General features: G+C 49.8%; 1 protein-coding gene across 1 annotated transcript; it reads left to right on the top strand.

Moving 5' to 3' along the window:
* Positions 1-2604: 2604 nt before the first annotated feature.
* Positions 2605-19607, top strand: PGD (phosphogluconate dehydrogenase). The gene is made up of 13 exons (XM_084785142.1): positions 2605-2731; positions 3202-3277; positions 4368-4547; positions 7459-7524; positions 8341-8459; positions 8956-9025; positions 11584-11718; positions 12744-12933; positions 15958-16088; positions 16252-16385; positions 18447-18546; positions 18653-18775; positions 18858-19607. Exons 1-13 carry the CDS (start codon positions 2724-2726, stop codon positions 18975-18977), a joined length of 1452 nt encoding a protein of 483 aa, XP_084641268.1. The 5' UTR covers positions 2605-2723; the 3' UTR covers positions 18978-19607.
* Positions 19608-19938: the final 331 nt, after the last annotated feature.

Below are 19938 nucleotides of genomic sequence, written 5' to 3'. Positions count from 1 at the left end.
AAAAAGAAACAGAAAAAGAAAAAAAGAAAAAAGAAAAAAAGAAAAGGAAATACTTCAAGCTCCAATACCCCAAATTAAAACATTTAAAGCCTAGAAGTCATGGCTATGCACTCAGACCTTGTCTCAAAAAAAAAAAAATTATAGCAAAACATAAACGGGGAAACCTGTCCTTCCTGTGCCCCGGGGCCTTGCACAGGCTGGGCACTGGGTTGAGGGCGGTAAGGGAATCTTCCTGGAGCAACTCCTACGTGGTACTCTTCTGTTCCCACCCTTGTCTTGGAAATAATGGTCTGGCAAGCTCAGAGTTGGGGCAAATTTGACTGTGTTGGTGTTTACAGGGGGCTGGAGGAGTGAGAACAGCAGGCACCTGTCAGACAGAGACAGACACACACAAACAGAGAGACACACACACAAGCAGAGACACACACACACAAGCAGAGACAGACACACACAAGCAGAGACACACACACACACAAACAGAGACAGACACACACAAGCAGAGACACACACACACACAGAGACAGACACACACAAACAGAGACAGACACACACAAACAGAGACAGACACACACAAACAGAGAGACACACACACAAGCAGAGACACACACACACAAGCAGAGACAGACACACACAAGCAGAGACAGACACACAAGCAGAGACACACACACACAAACAGAGACAGACACACACAAACAGAGAAAGCCACACAGGGACAGGGCAGGGCATGTGGGACAGTGACAAAGCACTTGCCTAAAATGCTCAAAGTCTGTGGTTTGAGCCCTAGAACTGGAGTGAGGGAAAAAAAAACCCAAGAAGCTGGTACAAAGCAGTCTTTTCATTTGCCATCAAGCGTTTACGGTTAGGTACTGTATGCAAGCCTTAGGAAAGATGAACTCACCGAAGGACATGACAGACACTCCTGGACAGAGATGGGCGATGCAATAAGCAATGGAAACACACACACACACACACACACACACACACACACACACACACACACTCTGACACCTGAGTGTGAATAGGAAAATAAACTGAGACTAAAAGGTGGAGGGATCCAGCAGGTGAAACAGCACCTTACTCCAGAGCCAGAAACTCAGACTCTGCAATGTCACGGGGCTGAGGAAGTGGCAGAGATGAGCTCCTGTGTGCCACTGCGTGCACAGTGAAGGAGAGCTGGCCGAGCCAGTCTTCCATTCTTGTACCGGGACATCATCCTCTGTGGATCCAATTGAGGAAGGGCTGTTCTTTCATCCTGCCTAAAATGCAGGTAGCTCCTGGAGACCTGAGCTCCCGCTAAGGCAGGCAGTCACAGACACTGCGCTGGTTTTTGCTCTAGGAAAAAGACAGTTGTTGTAAGTAGTGATGGATGCCTTTGGGAGACTGAGGCAGGAGAGTTGCTGGAGCCCAGGCACTCCAGGCTAGCCTCGGCAACCAAAGTGGGGCTTGAAGGTGTAGCTCAGTGCTTGCCTGGCATGCATCCTCAGCATGGCATAAAAACAGGAGTCATGCATGCCTGGCGAGGTGCTTGAGCGAGTAAAGCCGTTGTTAAGCACGCAGGAAGACCTGGGTTCAGATCCCGGGTACCCATGTAAAGGCAGCGATGAGCAGGACTGTAACCCCAGTGTTCGTTCCTATATGGGGAGGGAGGCACAGACACAAGGGAAAGACAACAAAGCAAGCAGGATTATGGGTGCGCACCACACCTAGTGCTGAGGATAAAACCAGGCTTTTGTGCATGGTACGGCCGCACTCTGCCAACTAAACAATATACCATCACCTCCGAGTTTGGATTTAAAAAACACAGGCCGCTCTTCCAGAGGACCCAAGTATGAACCCGGGCGGTAGCGAACAGCTGCGTGTAAACTCCAGTTACAAGGGATCCGCCTCCCTCTTCTTGGCCTCCCTGAGCACCAGGCGCACCCGTGGTACACGGACATACATACAGGCAAAACCCATACACACAAAATACAACGATAATAACTGAAACCAAACCAAGTAAACCCTCAAGCCTCTCCTCCCACTCCACTCTTTTCTCTTCTTTCCGTGCCTGTGGGGACCACGCGCCACTGCTGCCGTGGAGACCAGAAGCCAGCTTTGTGAAGTGGGTTTTATTTCCACCCTCTTGGCGCTTTACCTGCTGACCATCTCGCCCCAGCTGCCAAAATGGTACACGCGACCCCACTGGGTTCCCGATGCGTGAACACACTTGATTCCTGCCTCAGTGTTGAGGGACATCCAGTGAAAGGAGGCTGCAGCCAAGGACCAAGCGCTCCTGTGAGCTTAATAAATTGTAATGTGTGGTCTAACCAGAGTTACATCGTTACTGTTGCCCCAAGGCCAGGGCCTTCTCTTTCATGTAGAGCTGCAGACTCGAGTCGCTGCACAGGCACGAGGCTTCGCGCAGCCCGCTAGACCACTTACGCAAACTTTGCAAAAGCTTCTCTCCTGCTTGCAAAAGCTCCTCTCCTGCTCAGAGTGCCATCGACTGCTCGGCGCTCTACAGATCTGGCTCTGGGGGTGGGCGGGCCCGTTTGCCCTCAGGTGGTATAACAGGCGCCGGAGAGAACCAATAGCGTGGGACATCGCCCCGCCCCTGCCTTCCGATTGGTCAGTGCGGTGGGAAGCCTCTGGAGGCGCCGGGAGCCGGACATCCCCACAGTTACCTCGGAGCAGTCTGTCCTCCCTGCTTCTTCCTCGTCTGCTCTGCTCTGCCCGGCGCCGCCATGGCCCAGTGAGTGACCTGCACGCGCAGCCGGGCCCGGGAGACTTCCGGAGCTGAGAGTGATGATGATGGCGGGGCTCTGCCTATTTGCCTCCCTGCTCTTCCCAGCCCCGGGGGTCGCCTGGCCCTCCTCGCGCAGCCCGGACCCCTGCACCTCAGGGTCCCCGCCGTGGGGGGCGGAAGCTTGACCGCCGCTTTCTGGGATGGGCTCGCGGGGAGTGGGAAGGCCGCTCTGGGTGGGTGGGTGGCGGCCCGCAGGCCAGCCAGGGGTGATGGCCAGGCGCAGGGCACTAGAAGCTTCCTGTGCCCACACACCCATTAGAAGGAACTTCAAGGTCCGTGGAGCAGAAGGGGGGAGGGTGCGGGCATTCCCAGGTGCATGCTGCGCGAGCGCAGACGGGGAGGGTGCGGGCTACCTGTCTTATTAAAAGCGATCAAGTGGCACCAATATCCTTTCTTTTCTTTTCCCGGCATTTCAGAGCTGACATTGCACTGATTGGACTGGCTGTCATGGGCCAGAACTTAATTTTAAACATGAATGACCATGGATTTGTGGTAAGTGCTGGGGACATCTTGCCGCGGGAGCATTTTTCCACGGACCCCTAGGCGCTGCTCAATCAGTAAAGGCTGTTGTTGCTTACTGTCTTTGTGAAAGAATTTCTGCAGCCAGCAGTAGTGGTGCACACCTTTTTGATCCCAGCACTCGGGAGGCAGAGGCAGGGGGATCACTGCGAGTTCGAGGCCAACATGGTCTACAGAGTGTGTTCCAGGACAGCCAAGGCTACACAGAGAAACCCTTTCTCGAGAGAAAAACTGGAGGCAGTGGCAATATATCTCTGAGTTCAAGTCAGGGGGATCTGGGCGAGTTCGAGGCCAGCCTGGTCTACAAAGTGAGTCCAGGACAGCCAAGGCTACACAGAGAAACCCTGGCTGGAAAAAGCAAAAAAAAAAAAAAAAGAATTTGTGCTTTATCTGTGGTATCCCTGTTGAAGAAAGAGCAGGCTTGGATAGAATATTTTAACATTATGATCCATAACAGTAACAAATGTACAGTTGTGAAGTAGTTATGAAAATGGCTGTATGGTTTGGGGTCACCACAACATGAGGAACTGTATTACAGGGCTGCAGCGTCAGGAAGGTTGAGGGCAAAGACAGCCAGATCTTGGAGGATACAGATCTGTAGCTCAGTTGGTTAGTGAGACTTGGGGTGTGTGAAAATTAGATTTTTTTTTTTCCCTTTGTAGACAGTACCTCAGTGTTGCCACACTGGAGTCTCAGCTTCCAGCCTCAAGAGATCCTTTCGTCTTAGCCTGAGTTGCTGGGGCTAGAAGATCCTCCTGCCTGTGGGCTCTGGATGTTCTTTCTAAATAGTAACATGGCTTAGATACCAGCATTACCCGGGACAAAGGACCAGGCAGTAGTGACAGGCTCACCTGATAAGCAACAAATGGCAACTGGCCTTTGGCTTGATGCTCTGCTGTTTCATCCTGCTGTGACCAACCTTTGTAGGGATCCCCCAGGACGTAAGAAGAGAAGGCAGATCAGCTCTCTTCAGACCCCGGGCAGAATATAGACCTTGCTCTGTGGCTGGATCCACCACCAGCATGTGTGTCCCAGATCCTCCTAAGGCCTTTTGTCCTTCCAGGTCTGCGCTTTCAACAGGACCGTCTCCAAAGTTGATGACTTCTTGGCCAATGAGGCGAAGGGAACCAAAGTGGTTGGTGCACAGTCCTTGAAGGAGATGGTCTCCAAGCTGAAGAAGCCCCGCAGAGTCATACTTCTTGTGAAGGCCGGGCAGGCTGTCGATGACTTCATTGAGAAGCTGGTAAGGCCTGCTCTGTTCTCCACACTGCAAGCCACTCAGAGCTGTGATGTGTCCCTCCTTCTTACTGGCTTGTTTGCCATTTCTGGATACAAACTGATCAGGTCTGATAAATGATTGCTTAAATGTTTCAGTCTTTGTTGGCACTTATGTAACAGTATTTTTAATTTTTATATATCCTGGTTTGTTTGTTTGTTTGTTTGTTTGTTGAGACAGGGTTTCCCTGTGTAGCCCTGGCTGTCCTGGAACTCTGCAGACCAGGCTGGCCTCAAACTTAACTGAGATCCACCTGCCTCTGCCTCCCTGAGTGTTGGAATTAAAAGCTTGAGTTACCACCACCCGGCTATGTTTTTTGCTAAAAAGATTCTTTTCATTTTATTTTATGTATATAAGTGTTTCGCCTGTGGGTGTAACTGCACCGCATGCATAGGGTACCTGAGGAGGCCAAAAGACACACTGGGAGTCTTTGCAAGTGGAGCTAGTAGGCAGTTGTGAGCCGCCATGCGGATGCTGGAAATTGAACCCAGGTCCTCTGCAAGAGCAGCCAGTGCCCCTAACCATTGAGCCATCTCTCTAGCCCCTCCCTCCCTTTTTTAAAACCCTTTTATTTATTTAGAATTTGTGTGGGTCTAAGCATGAGACATTGCATATGAAGTCGGGGACTTTCTGTGGAATTTGGTTCTATGCCTCCACCACGTGATTTCTAGAAAGAACTCAGGTTGTCTGTCTTGATGGCAAGTGTCTGTACCCTCTGAGCCTTCTCACTGGCCCAGAGGTTTTATTTTTATTATTACTGTTGTGTGGGGGCAAAAAAGCATGCAGGTGGAGGAGGTCAGAGAAGAACTTTGAGGAGTCTATTTTCTTTTCTTTCTTTTTTTTTCTTTTTTTCTTTATTTTCTTTTTCTTTTTTCTTCTAGACAGGATTTCTCTGTGTAGTCTTGGCTGTCCTGGACTCACTTTGTAAACCAGGCTGGCCTTGAACTCACAACCTGCCTCTGCCTCCCGAGTGCTGGGGAGTCTGTTTCCTTCTTCCGCCTTTGCTTTGGTTCCCAGGATCAAGCTTGGGCCGTTAGGCTTATTCAACAAGTGGTTTTACTGAGCCGTCTTGCTGGTCCATGGTGGTGTATTCTTGGGTGGTCATAATTCTGAGACACTAAGGATATTTTTGTTAGAGTCTGTGAAGACTAATAGCATTCGAACAATAGACATCTATTAATGTCTGCCTTTGACAGTCTTGTGCATTCCTGCCGTGTTCCCCTGGCTCCAGGGCTAGAGACCTAGTGCAGGGCCTGGTGCATGCTGGGTAAGCACAAGCACCCTGCCCCTCAGCCACATCCCAGTCTTGTTTCTATTTTGTTTGTTTGTTTTATTTTTTCAAGACAGGGAACTACTGTGTTGTTTGGGGGGCGGGGTGAGTTGTTTGGTCTTTTGGGGCAGGTGGGTTTTTTCGATACAGAGTTTCTCTGTGTAGCCCTGGCTGTCCTAGAACTCACTCTGCAGACCAGGCTGGTCCCAAACTCACAGATTCTGCCTGCCTCTGACTCTGGAGTGCTGGGATCAAAGGCGTGCCCCACCACCCGGCTTACTATGCATTTCTGTTTCTTGCTGGCCTGGTGCTTACTGTGGAACAGCCCTGGCTGGCCTGGATCCTGACAGTTCTCCTGCCTTGGTTACTTAGTGCTGTGCTTATAGGCACCATCTGCCATACCTGTTTGCATTTTTCTGTTTTGGTTTTGGTTCTGAGGAATAGAACCCCGGGCCTTTTGCCTTGAGCAGTTCCACCAAGATGTGTCCCTGCTCTGGTGTCTCGCAGCGCTGACAGTGATATTTATAAACGCTTAGTGCTACTTGCTAATAACTGTAGTGTCCAAAGTAAGTTTTATTTAGATATGAGTTGGAGTTATTGGGGTTTTTTCTTCAATATTCCTATAAAAGTTCCCACAAATTATTGTTTTATTTAACATACCTGTAGCAGTTTGTTGGCTTTAACAAGAATAACTTTCGAGGTGCTAGAGAAGTGGCTCAGCGGTTAAGAGCACCGGCTGCTCTTGCAGAGGACCTGAGTTCGATTCCAAGCAACTGTATGCAGTGGCAGCTCTAAGGCATCCAATGTTTTCTGGCCTCCATGGGGTGTACACTTGCATGCATTCACACACACACAAAAAAATATTTTTTTAAAAAAGAGTATCTTTGGGGAGAAAAAAATACACTTACGAATGAAGGGGAACAGGTAGAAATAATTTATTGAGGTATTCAGAAATAACTGCAATAACCACTGGGGGAAAAACAAGGCAAGGTACTGACTTAGAAATGATGCAAATATTGTGATCACAGAGGAAGGCTGCAGTGTCTGGGGAAAGGTGTTGTTAAGTGGCTTAGAAAGGAAGGACACTGGATAAAGGGCACACTAAGCCTCCATGCGGCAAGATGGCAAACTGCGCACCGTTGGCTCTCAGTGGGCGGAGAGCTGGTTGATTTTTCTTCAACCTAGGAAAGTACTAGCATGACCTCAAGTAGAGCTTTGGGAGCGGGGGCTGAGCAATAAGGAGTCAAACCCAGGCAGCCGTGGAGGTGCATGTTTTTAATCCTAGCCCTCCAGAGGCCGAGGCAGGAGGATCTCTGTGAGTGAGGCCATTGCAAATTCCAGGCCACCCAGGGCTGCACGGTGACACCCTGCCTTAGAAGAGAAGGGACAGAGGAGAGGGCGAGAAGGAGAGAAAAAGTGTGCTGTGCAGGGGTCTGACTGGGTTAGGGAGCCACAAACTTAAGGGTACAGTTATGGCCAAAGAGGATTATCAGAGTTTACATAGTGAATGCTTTTCCACTGTTTACTTGGGATAAATCTTTGTTTTTAGTGGCCAAGGTATGTTTTGTTTCTGTTTTTGGTCTGCTCTAAGGTAGTGTTTGGTTACAGGTACCCTTGCTGGACACTGGTGACATCATCATTGATGGAGGAAATTCTGAATACCGGGATACGACAGTAAGTGTTCTTAAGCTCAAATTCTTTCAGGTCTCAAGAACATTCTAGAAAGAAATAGTAACATTGTGCATGTGACAAAAGAGTGAACTGTCTTGTGACCCTTTGGGGATTGGTACTGGCATGCTAGATCTCACACGTTTTCTGCTAAGATAGCTGATGGGTGAGACTCCCAGTTGCATGTATAACTCAAGAGATGATAGTTTAGATACAGCAAGCTCCACCTTCTATAATACATGACATGTTGCCGCTGTGCAGCATGGGGAAGAACCACTGCCCTAACTGGGCATGGTGGTGCATGCCATGGGAGGCAGAGGCGGGAGGATCTCTGTAAGTTTGAGGCCAGCCTGGTCTACAAAGTGAGTCCAGGACAGCCAAGGCTACACAGAGAAACCCTGTGTTGGGGGGGGAAATGGTATCGGATGCCAAGGCAAGTCTCATGGTCTAAAGTGGGAAACAGCAGCACGTCACCACCGAGCCTTGTCATTGCATTCCGCCATTAAAATGGGAATGTGTACACAGGATGTGGGTGGGGAGATACCTCAAAAATCAGGTTTTTCTTTTAAATTTTTTACAGGGCCTCAAACTTGTAATCCTCCTGCCTCGACCTCCTGAGTGTTTTAGTTAAAGAAGTCCGTTACTTCTTTGAACTGCAACACTGAAATGTAAATAAACGGTCTTGAATGGTTGGCTACTCTGAGGCCCTTGGGTCGTTTACTCACAGATGTGAACTCTCTCTACTGGCCTCACACCTCCTCTCAGTCATCAAAGGGAATTTATTTTGTGAGAAAACCCTGACATTGTTTTTCTTTCTTTTAGAGAAGATGCCGGGACCTCAAGGCCAAGGGGATCCTGTTTGTAGGGAGCGGAGTCAGCGGTGGTGAGGAAGGGGCCCGGTATGGGCCGTCACTCATGCCAGGAGGAAACAAAGAGGCCTGGTGAGTGCATCACGCCATGTGCGTGGCAGCACAGGACAAGCCTGGGCTGAGGTGGAGGAGAGCGCTGGGGGCGTGGGCTTCTGTCATCTGGACAGTTTGCTCCTGCATCACGTGTGTGCATGCTCTCCTCTTACTTTGTCCTCTCAGAGACTGACCTCTGACCTTGGGAAGCTTAAGCTTGGCCCACACCTAAGCATTGGCTTTGCAGGCATCTTTACCTTCCTATGGATGGAGCCAAGGCCTCGTGCATGAAACATGTGCACTTTGCCACAGAGCCGCGGTCCCTCTTAGGGAGCGTCTGCCTTGCTTTTCCTTTGTGTCTTGACTCGGGTGTTCTGCAGCCTCCACTCTAAGGCTCACACACTCGTCAGCAGTTGGACTAGTGTTTCTCTGGAAAGTTAGCCTGTCCATCACTGTGGGAGTGGTGTCCTTGAGCCCTGAAAGCGCAGGCCTCTCTTGTCTCCTGTTGGCTGAACTCCACTTCCGCTTTCTGCAGGCCCCACATCAAGACGATCTTCCAAGCCATCGCTGCAAAAGTAGGAACCGGCGAACCCTGCTGTGACTGGGCAAGTTCTGGGCTCCCTCTAACGCGTGCACAGCCGAAGAAAGACTCCCTTGGTCCCAGTGGCTAGCTCTGTACTATAAGCTTCTCAGGCTAAGTCACTGCCCCAGCTGGTACCTGAGAACATACTCGTCTGTCTTAATGTCCTTGTACCTTAACCTGCCTTTCAGGGTCTGGGGTTACTGTGGTAAATCAGCTTCCCCAATCCTACTAAAAAGAGGATTTCATAATGGGAGCAGGAAAGACGAGAGGAAGTGAGGGTCTTCATAGCTATTTACTTCGTGGCCAAAGAATGCCCAAATTAAACTGGGTTTGCCTCCTTGTCACATATCAGATGGCTCAAGCCCTGAGGATGGAAGATTCTTTTTTTTTTTTTTTTTTTTTTTTTTTTTTTGGTTTTTTGAGACAGAGTTTCTCTGTGTAGCCTTGGCCGTCCTGGACTCGCTTTGTAAACCAGGCTGGCCTCAAACTCACAGCGATCCGCCTGCCTCTGCCTCCCAAGTGCTGGGATTAAAGGCTTGAGCCACCACGCCTGGCTGGGAGATTCTTTTTTATGTAGCCTAGGTTTTGGGTTTTCTGTACCTGGATGTTCACCAAAGCTCAGGAGTCTGGCCATAGACACTGTCCCTGCTGTTTGATGTTTCTGTGAGAATAAACATCCCATCTTTTGGCTTCAGCCAGTAGCCAAATCACATGGGCCTAGGGAGGCGAGAGTTGCCACTGGGAGGTAGTCTTGTTAACTAATGGTGCTAGTTAGCAGGTAGTCTTGTTAACTAATGGTGCTAGTTAGCAGGTAGTCTTGTTAACTAATGGTGCTAGTTAGCAGGTAGTCTTGTTAACTAATGGTGCTAGTTAGCAGATGAGTCTCCGTCCCAGGGACAGATCAGCACAGGCAGGCTGGCCTGAGGAACACCCATCTGTGCTGGATGACTAGTTTCTACGCTCTCGTCCTTTTCTTTCCTTGATTTTACTTTCTTGTTTCCCTTTTCCTCCTCGTCCCCTTCCATTTTCTCTTTCTCTCTGTCTCTGATTTATATTTATCTGTCTGGTGTGTGTGCCAGGGAGAGAGTGAAGAAGCTGCATGTGGCTGGCAGATGACGGTTACCACCATCCACCGTGTTTGTGCCAGCAGCAAACTCAGGTCTTCAGGCTTGGAGCAAGCGGCCTTTATCTCCTGAGCCATCTTACTGTCCCCACGCCTGTGTCTCCTCCCTGTCTCCGTCTCCTGAATTACAGACCCGCACTCCACCACACCTAGAACCCCCCACTTTATACCTGTCATTTTACTTGCTCGCTTTATTATTTTAGTGATGCATGTGATTAAGGGTAGGGATAACAAAAGGACCCAGGCATGTGGGCAGGAGGGAAGCCCTCCCACTGCCCTGCCAGCTCTGGTGGCTAAGAATGGTCAGAGGCTGTGGTGGGAAACGCTGCTCAGTCTCTCCAGTCTTCCTAGTGTAAGGACTAATAAGCCACTCCTTGGCAGGGCAGTGACAGCAACTTCCTTCTAACTCCCTCCAGGACAAAGTCAAAAGGAAAAGCCAGCTTACGTTGTGGGCCTTGACTCAGCCAGAGTCGGTACCTGTGGCCTGCAGGCTTGGTTCAGGCCATAAGGATAAATGGTGGGGACTGACGGCAGCTGGCGGTAGGCTCGCTCACTTCTGGAGCAACAGGAAGGGGGAAGTGAGATGTTCTCAGACGGCAGTTAGTGTCCAAATCGGAAGGGGCAGGCCAGCAATAAAGGTAGATCTGATAGAAATACCGTAGTGTGAATACCAGCAGCCACTGCCAGCTGCTCTGCTGTAGAGGTAGCTGCATGTGGCCACACAGCCTGGAGCCCTGGAGGACTTGGCTCTGCTGACTTTGTTTCCATTCCCTGTCCATTGCACAGTTTCAGAGTAACACTCACAAGTAACTGAAAGACCCTCCTTAAACACCCCTTGATAAATTGATAAGCGGGACACAGCTCAGTAAATACCTTACCAATGATGAGACCATCAGAAAATGCACTTCTGGACTCAAAATGCAAGGCCAGACCTTGGTATAAGGTCATTTTACCCTTAGTAGCTGTTAGGAACAATTTATTACATTTATATCCAGGAAAAATACAAGTAATTCAATTTATTTTAATCAGAAGTTGTCAGAAAAGCGGTAATTTCAAGACCATGGAGACTAACCTGTGGCTGGAGTCGGGGAAGAGGGAGTTGCTTTTAGTAGTGAGAAATCCAGGCCAGAGGCTAGGGTATTATTCCTATCAATGCTGAGAGGTTCCTATTAAAAAGTAGTATGTTATGTTGGGCGCAGTGGTACACGCCTGTAATCCCAGCACTCAGAGAGGCAGAGGCAAGTGGATCTCTATGAGTTCGAGGTCAGCCTGTTCAACAGAGCAAGTCTAAGGCAGTCAGGACTACACAGAGAAACAAACAAACAAACAAATACTATATTTTCTTGTGTTATTTTTGTATGAGAGAGAGCCTTTCTGAAGTCTTCTTTTGGGTCCCCTGAGACTTCTCTTTACTAGTCTATTGCTCTAAGCCCTCCTGTTGCTTCTCGCCTTGACAGGTGGGAGATGAGGGTGCTGGGCACTTTGTGAAGATGGTGCATAACGGGATAGAATACGGCGACATGCAGCTCATCTGCGAGGCTTACCACCTGATGAAGGATGTTCTGGGCATGCAGCACAAGGAGATGGCCCAGGTGAGTCCCAGGCACGGCCTGCACCTGGGTAGTCACAGCTCGGATAGAGAGCTCGCCACTGGCAATTAGCCCTTCCTCCTTCCTGTTTGCTGCCTGTCTGGGGCCTGCATGGACTCAGCTTAATGTAAGGGAAGCTGCAGTAATGGTGTCATAAAATCTGATGGCCAGCCATGAAGCAGTGATCATTGTCAGCAGTTAGAGAGCCTCATGTACCTCCCTCCCCATGGGATGCGGGGCCTGGCCTTAGGCAAGTGCTCTCCCTCAGAGCAGACCCAGTCCTGATTCTCTCTTGTACTCTGACCTTTGCCCCCTAAGGGAGCTAAGTAGTTCTCTATGTTGATGAAGGTAGGATTGGAGCTCTGGAAGTTACTCAGAAAAGTTCATCCCAGGATCTGGAGAGATAGCTCAGTGGTTGGGGCACTTGTTACTCCCGCAGAAGACCAAGCAGGGTTCGGTTTGCAGAGCCCATATGGAGGCTCACAGTCATCCATAACTTCTGTCCGGGGAATCTAGTGTCCTTTTCTGACCTCTGTGGGCCTTGTATACAGGTGGTGCGTGTGAATAGATGCAGGCAAAACACCCAAACACACAAGAAATAAGCATAATAGTAAACAGTAATAAATCTTTAAAATATTAAGTTCATCCCCGTGGGGAAGCACAAGCTTTCCCCCAACGTTTTGTTATGAAAGTATTAAAGCACAGAAGCAGCTCACTGTCCACCGCTGAGCTAGGCCCAGTCCCAGAGGTGGATTTTTAGATAGGACAAGAAGGGACGATGTGCATAGACCCAGATGAAATGAGGCGCTTGGCTCCAAGAGGGGACAAAGGAAGCAGCAAGGACAGCTGCCTGGCCTGGTGAGTTTGACTCAGTGGGCAGGAGCAGGCGTCTACAGGCTGCCAGGAGGAGAGCCTGCTGCACCATTGCTCAACAGTGCAACCACCAGCTACATGCAGAAGCAAGGAGATGGCAGATGAGCCAGGGAGCCCACAGAACCCTCTGACCCGGCTTTCTCTTCCATGTGTAGGCGTTTGAAGAATGGAACAAGACAGAGCTGGACTCGTTCCTGATTGAAATCACTGCTAACATTCTCAAGTTCCAGGACACCGATGGCAAAGAGCTCTTACCAAAGATCCGGGACAGCGCTGGGCAGAAGGGCACTGGGAAGTGGACCGCCATCTCGGCGCTGGAGTACGGCATGCCCGTCACCCTCATTGGTAGCGTTGCACCTCTCTCTCACCTGCGCCTCTGGTCCCTCTGCCCTGATCCTGGGTCCTCCTGGCACACGTGTGGGGCCAGTCTTTGACCAGGTTCCAGGATGCTCTTCTCTCTGTGCACATGGGAAACTGTCTCCTATGAGCTCTGAGGAAAATGCAGAGATTACTGTCCTTGCTGTGGGCCTTTAACTTTGAGATATTTTTTGCATTTGACTTAACTGTAATCAGTAGCCTAAGACCTTTTGTCTCGTTGGTTCTTTTGTTTGTTTGGTTTTTAGGGTATTTGGAGGGCTTGTTGTTTTTTGAGACTGGGTTTCTTTGTGTGGCTTTGGACTCGGGTTGTAGACCAGGCTGGCCTTGAACTCACAGAGTTCCGCCTGCCTCTGCCTCCCTGAGTGCTGGGATTGCCCTGCCATACCCAGCTGCTAAAATTTCTTCAATGGATTCAGTAGCAGAGGGGCACAGACAAAAACATTCTGTTTATGGAGTTAACGTTGATTAGCATTGTACAGGCTCTGTCCACATACACTGAAAAAGTAGGGCATAACCTGGGTTCCTTCTCACTTAGGAGAAAACCACGGTTCACTTACTTTCTTTCTTCCATGTTACTTTCTATTAATGTATACATCCAATTCAAAGAAATAGAAGGCTAGAGTGTGGCTCGGTTGGTAGAGTGCTGGCCTACCGTGCTGGAGGCTCTGGGTTTGATCCTAGGCACTGCAAAAAACCAAACCCAGAAAACAAGAGAAGAAGAAACAAAACACTAGTTGTGGGTTGGGTTTTTTTGGTTGTTGTTTTTTGTTTTTTGAGACAAGGTTTCCATTTGTTGCCTTGGCTGTCCTGGACTCACTTTGTAGACCAAGTGGCCTTGAACTCACAGTGATCCACCAGACTCTGCCTCCTGAGTGCTGGGATTAAAGGCGTGTGCCACCACGCCTGGCTCTGTTTGTTTTTGAGACAGAGTCTCACTATGTCTTTGTTTCTGGAGCCCTGACTAGCCTAGAAATTGTGGAGATCTGCCTACCTCTGCCTCTTGAGTGCAGAATAAAATAAAAGGCTTGGCAGAGGCAGGTGGGTCTCTGAGTTCAAGGCCAGGCTTGTCTATGGAGCAAGTTTCAGGACAGCTAAGGCTACACAGAGAAACCTTGTCTCAAAAAAACAAAATAAATAATTGAATGAAGAATGAAATAAAGGAGCTGGGTGTTGGAGATACGGTTTAGCAGGAAAAGGCTTTTGCCACCAAGCCTGATGATCTGAGCTTAGGCCTTGAGACCCAAATGGTAGGAGGAGGAAACCAACTTCTACAAGTTGTCTTCTGACCTCTGACCTCTGACCTCAATATGAATGCCGTAGCATTCATATGTCTACAAACACACACACACAAATAATGGAATAAAAAACATTTTAAAAGAATAAAGCAAATGCCAGGCACAGTGCTCCAGTGGCCATAGTTACTCAGGACGCTATGACAGGAAAGTAACTTGAGCCTAGGAGCTCAAGACCACCTTGGCATGTGTGTATGTGGTGTGTATGTGTGTACATATATGTATGTGTGCGGGTGGACATTCCATTGCATACAAATGGGTAGGCCAGAGGTCAGCATCCGCTGTCTCTCTCAATCACTGTCTGCCTTCACTTATTTTTGAGACAGTCTCCTCACTGATGGGCTGGAGTAGCTGGAACCACACTGGTCTGTGACACGCGTGAGCTGTGGTCATAGTTATGACAAACACTCCACCAGCCCTGTCTTTTTCCTTAAGGGATAGAACGCTCCTCCATCAAGATCAGAAAGAGCATGAGAGCCCAGTGCTGGCAGGGGGCTTTGCTCCTGGAGGAGCTGTGCTTCTGTAACAGATCAGGCGTCCTTCTGCTTGCGTCTCCTGACAGGGCTGTCTCTCCCTCCTTCCCCTTTATCTGATTGATGGTCAGTGGTGCCTCACCCTGTGTAAGACAGGTGGGCTTGGTGCGTCCTGCTGGAGTACGTGGAAATTGGTGTGTTTTGGCCAACCCCAGTGGTGCTGTGTGCAGGGAGCATCAGTGCACCAACACTCAGCTGTGTGTAACAATGTTGCTGTCTTCAAAAGCACCCTCTGGATTTTAGAGACTGGGTTCCCTCCCACCAACCAGGTTGGCTATGGTCCTTTCCTACCTAAGGAACTAAAAGGAAGCAGTCAGTCAGGCCCAGTCACGTGACTGGAACAGTTTGCCACACTTGCTGTTGCATAACTGTCTTACAATGTTTCCCTCCACAAATGTCAAGTCATGCTGAAGGGAAGGAAAGTGGTTGGGTTAGGGCCAGAAGACATCTTAGCACTTGTTGTGAAGTTACAGTTCCCAAAACTGAAGTACCATGTTAGTTCCCAGAGATTCAGCCCATTTTGTTTGGAGGAAAAGAAAATTCATTCATCTTAAGTAAATTGAGTAAGTAGTCTGGTTTGTGAAAATGTTAAATGTCTCAGTGTGCTGTGTTGAAGGATATTGTGAAGCCAGTGGTTATGGGTATTAAAAAGAGCTTGAGGGGACCAGGCATGGTGGCGCACACCTTTAATCCCAGCACTTGGAAGGCAGAGGCAGGAGGATCTCTGTGAGTTCGAGGCCAGCCTGGTCTACAGAGTAAGTGCAGGACAGCCAGGCCTACACAGAGAAACCCTGTCTCGAAAAAACCAAAAATAATACTTTTCTCAAGTCAGGTGTGTTAGGTAACACCTGTAATCCATCTAGGCAGCTGGGAAGCAGAGGCAAGAGGGCCAGGGATCAAAGCCACCCTCTGCCGTGTGGTGAGTGTGAAGGCAGCGTGCGCTTGATGAAATCCTGTCTCACAACAGAACTTACTGCTCTAAATAGAAACTGTTGTGGAATTTTAGTCGTGTAATTAACTTTCATGGCCCTTCCCCCAGCCCAGGTTAAGGGAGAGCTAAGGTCGAAGCGTACAGGTTGGATCTCTCTTGCCCCTGCCCTGCTGCTGGTACCCTTTCCTGTGGTTTCAGGTGTTGGGTCTTTGACTGGCCCTCTCTTCCCCACTAGGAGAAGCCGTCTTTGCTCGGTGCTTGTCTTCTCTGAAGGAGGAGCGAGTTCGGGCCAGCAGAGAGCTGAAGGGCCCCCAGAGGGTCCAGCTGGAAGGCAGTAAGGAGTCGTTCCTGGAGGACATTCGCAAGGTGGGCCGCCCCAGCCCTTTGTAGGTTAATGGAGGTCCTCCGCCATGCTCTCATTTCTGTACTGCCATCCTCACTGGGCTCTCCTGAGGTGAGAGTGGCTGGGAGGCGGGTGTGGCCGCTCCACTCACCGCGCCTCTGAAGTCTGGTGTCCCTCCTTCTCTAGGCCCTCTACGCTTCCAAGATCATCTCCTATGCTCAAGGCTTTATGCTGCTCAGACAGGCAGCCGCTGAGTTTGGCTGGACCCTCAATTATGGTGGCATTGCCCTGATGTGGAGAGGGGGCTGTATCATCAGAAGGTAAGTGGAGGCAACCTAGGGCTGCCGGCACAGGCCCCAACGGTGCTTACATCTCCCTGTGAAAGTGTCCACACCTTAAAACAGTTGTAGTTCAAAATTCAAAAGTATTAAAAAAAAAATGAGTGGGGGTTGCTGGCCACACCTTTAATCTCAGCTCTTGGGAGGTAGTCAGATCTCTGAGTCTGAGGCCAGGCTTGTCTACAGACTGAGTTTCAGAACAGCCAGGGGCTACATAGAGAAGCTTTGTCTCAAAAAACAAAGAAAGAAAAAATCTGGGCCCCGGAGTAGTGCTTTACATCTTAATTCCAGTACTTGGGAGGCAGAGAGGCAGGTGGATCTCTGTGAATTGGAGCCCAGCCTGGTCTACAGAGTGAGTTCCAGGACAGCCAGGGCTACACAGAGAAACCCTGTCTCAGAAAAACAACAACAACAACAATAAACCAAGTCAACAAACAATATGTAGAGCACTGATTCCAGCACCAGAAAAGGTTCTGAACATGTAGAGCCCCCTTGTCCTAGCCTTGCTTCCTAGGCAGTACAGTGAGCCTGCTTTACGTAGCGTACACGTCATGGTCAGTATTGTCAGCCAGCTACAGGTGATTTAGAACACACAGTTTGTGTGGGTAGTTAAGGCACCATTCATTTGTTTCTCTGGGGAAGGTACTATAGGTTTCAGGTGCATATGGACGTCAACAAAACTTGTAGAAATTCTGCCAGACTCCACCGATCCAGTCGTATATTCTGGGTCTGGGAGATAAGTGCAGGATGAGTTTAGGGAGCCCTGTGGGTACTCAGTACTTCAGCCAAACGTGACCACCCCAACCTTCAGAAGCCCCTGCCTCAGCTGGAGGAGCACAGTGCTTCTTGGGGTCCCCTAGAATTTATGTTTGGAACCAGTATTCATTGACCTCCAGGAAGTCTGATTCTCCCCACCCCCAGCTACCCTTGTAAAAGGTTGGAGGTCCCCTTTGTTCCAGGGGTTCTGGGTTTGACAGTTGGTTCCCCCGCTGAGATTCTATCTTGTTAAGATCCAGTGTAGCCTCTCATACATTTGAGCATTTTTTCCACTTTGTATCTGTGTCATCCCTGGAAATACCACTATTGATTAGCCATTCCCAAAGGTCCGTACAGGTCATGTCACCATAAAGTCACTTCACTGTGCTGCCCGTTGCTGCTCAGGCCATTATGGACGTTGCTTTGCCTGTGCTGCCCATTGCAGCATGTACACTCGCCTTCAGCTCTCTCCTTCTACCTTGTGGGTCCTGGGGACAAAAGCCCCTTGGGGTTGGCAGTAGGCCCTTTACCTGCTGAGCCGAGTCACTGGCCCATTAGGTACTAGGCTGTTTAAAGAGGTGCTTGAGCACCCAGGAATTTTGACTGAACTCATCGCCTGTCCACACTTGAGGGACACTCAGTCTCTCCAACTGGATTGTCTATACCATACCTATAAGTAGCTCTGTGAGAAGTGTCATGTCCCTGAATTTGTCTCCTGGGGCCCACTTTTTGGTTTTTCACGACAGGGTTTCTCTGTGTAGCCTTGTCTGTCCTGGACTCACTTTGTAGACCAGGCTGGCCTCGAACTCACAGCAGAGATCCACCTGCTCTGCCTCCCTGAGTGCTGGGATCACAGGCGTGCACCACTGCAACTGGCTCTCTTTTTTGTTTGATGAGGGCAGAGGTTTTCACATAGCCCAGGCTGGCCTTGAGCTACTGATTCTTCTGTCTCCACCTCTCTGTACTTTAAAAAAAAAAAAAGAAAAGAAAAAAAAAATTTTTAAAACAGTTCTTATGGGGCTAGTGAGATGGCTTAGCAGTTAAGAGCACCCAGGTTCAGTTTTCTCATTCCACCATGTGGGGCCAGGAGTGAGTTCAGATTGTCAGACTGAGTGGCAATCACCTTTCCCTGCGAGCCACCTCATTGGCTCCTCTGTATGTCTGAAGGTCAATTCTGCCAGCTCTGGGGGCGTGAGAACTGTGACTTTTCACCTCTGTAGAGCACACAGAAACTTATTCTTTCAGATAATCGGCCTCTTAGGATTGATTTCTTGCAACCTATTTCAGTGTGTTCCTGGGGAAAATTAAAGATGCATTTGAACGAAACCCAGAGCTTCAGAACCTACTGCTAGACGACTTCTTTAAGTCAGCAGTTGACAGCTGCCAGGTACGTAGCTGGTCATGGTGGTGCTGGGCTGTCTGGATGTCTGTGGGGTCTGTCCTGTAGCCCCTGGGGCAAGCCCAGCCACTGACCTTCTGTTCTCTGTGCTCAGGACTCCTGGCGGCGGGTGGTCAGCACTGGGGTGCAAGCAGGCATCCCCATGCCCTGCTTCACGACTGCCCTGTCCTTCTATGATGGCTACAGACACGAAGTGCTGCCAGCCAACCTGATCCAGGTGAGCCGGGGCACAGCCGGGGCACAGCCCCCCAGGCTTGTATGCCTGCCTGTCTCCCTGACCAACTGCGTTTCTCTCCTAGGCTCAGCGGGATTACTTTGGGGCTCACACCTATGAACTCTTAGCTAAACCAGGAGAATTTATCCACACCAACTGGACAGGCCACGGCGGCAGTGTGTCATCCTCTTCATACAATGCCTAGAAGGCCTGTGACCTCGCCCTCCCTCCCAGCCTCAGGACAGCCCCTGTGGCGCCCAGCACTCCTCTTTGCCCTGGTTCCTGCTGAGATCTTTCAGCCAAGTGTTGGCTGTGATTGCTGAAGACGGGACCAAGGTCTGCTGTCCAGTAGTTTCTGAACCACCATGTATTCACTCAACCTTTCGCACTGCCCAGGAGCTGACCTTGTGCGCCACTGCGTGACCGCTCCCTGACTGAGCTGTGCCATGTGGGTCAGGCCGGCTGCAGCTCTTAGCACACAGAGCGGATGGGTGTGTGGGATTGTACAACCTGGGCCGCGGCTCGTGCGTGTGTGTTCTGCTGTCTCCACTCAGTAAGGGCTGTATGTTGTCACACTCTTCTCCACCAGCTTCTGGGTGTGCCTGGATATGCCAGCTGCTGTCCCACCAGCAGAAAGCTCTGCTCTGAGTTCACTATATGGGAATTGATTTGTTTTCCTTTTGAAGGTGATGATTAAGTCTGGAGGGAGGTGAGGAGGCACCAAGGAGTAGGTGGCCAGGGGCTCTCACGCTGGGTCTTTTTTCCTGGGCACAGTAGGTACCTGGATGTTCATGTAGCATCCACCCCATCATTGTAATAAACTTTTTAGACTGGCTTGGTCCTCTTTGTGTCTCCTGCACTAAATCTGTGGCGGTCCCGCCCTGGTGTGCCCCCTCAGTCTGCTCCTGAACCAGGCTTTTCATATGTCCTGTTTACTGACGGCATTACTGGGGCCGTCTGACTGTGTTAGACGCTTTTTCTGGACAGCTTTAGAGTCAGTCCCGAGAGTAGCCTGACAGTAGAGCAAACAATGCTTGTTTGGACAGCTGGCATCTCATCTGTCTTCTACCTCAGCCTCAGAAGCCCGCAGAGCAGGCTGAGCTGACGGGAAAGCAGCTTTTCATCAACTCCTCCTTGTCTTTTGTTATTTGAGGTGATGGCCCTCA

This window comes from Acomys minous (assembly GCF_964271855.1).
Source record: "Acomys minous genome assembly, chromosome: 6".
Taxonomy (NCBI): Eukaryota; Metazoa; Chordata; class Mammalia; order Rodentia; family Muridae; genus Acomys; species Acomys minous.
The sequence above is the reverse complement of the archived record's forward strand: the minus strand, read 5'-3'. Positions and strand labels throughout refer to the sequence as shown.

Coding starts and splice junctions, on each gene's coding strand:
- PGD (XM_084785142.1), top strand. Junction 3,278..4,367: donor TGAATGACCATGGATTTGTG/GTAAGTGCTGGG, acceptor TTGTCCTTCCAG/GTCTGCGCTTTCAACAGGAC. Junction 8,460..8,955: donor GGAGGAAACAAAGAGGCCTG/GTGAGTGCATCA, acceptor CGCTTTCTGCAG/GCCCCACATCAAGACGATCT.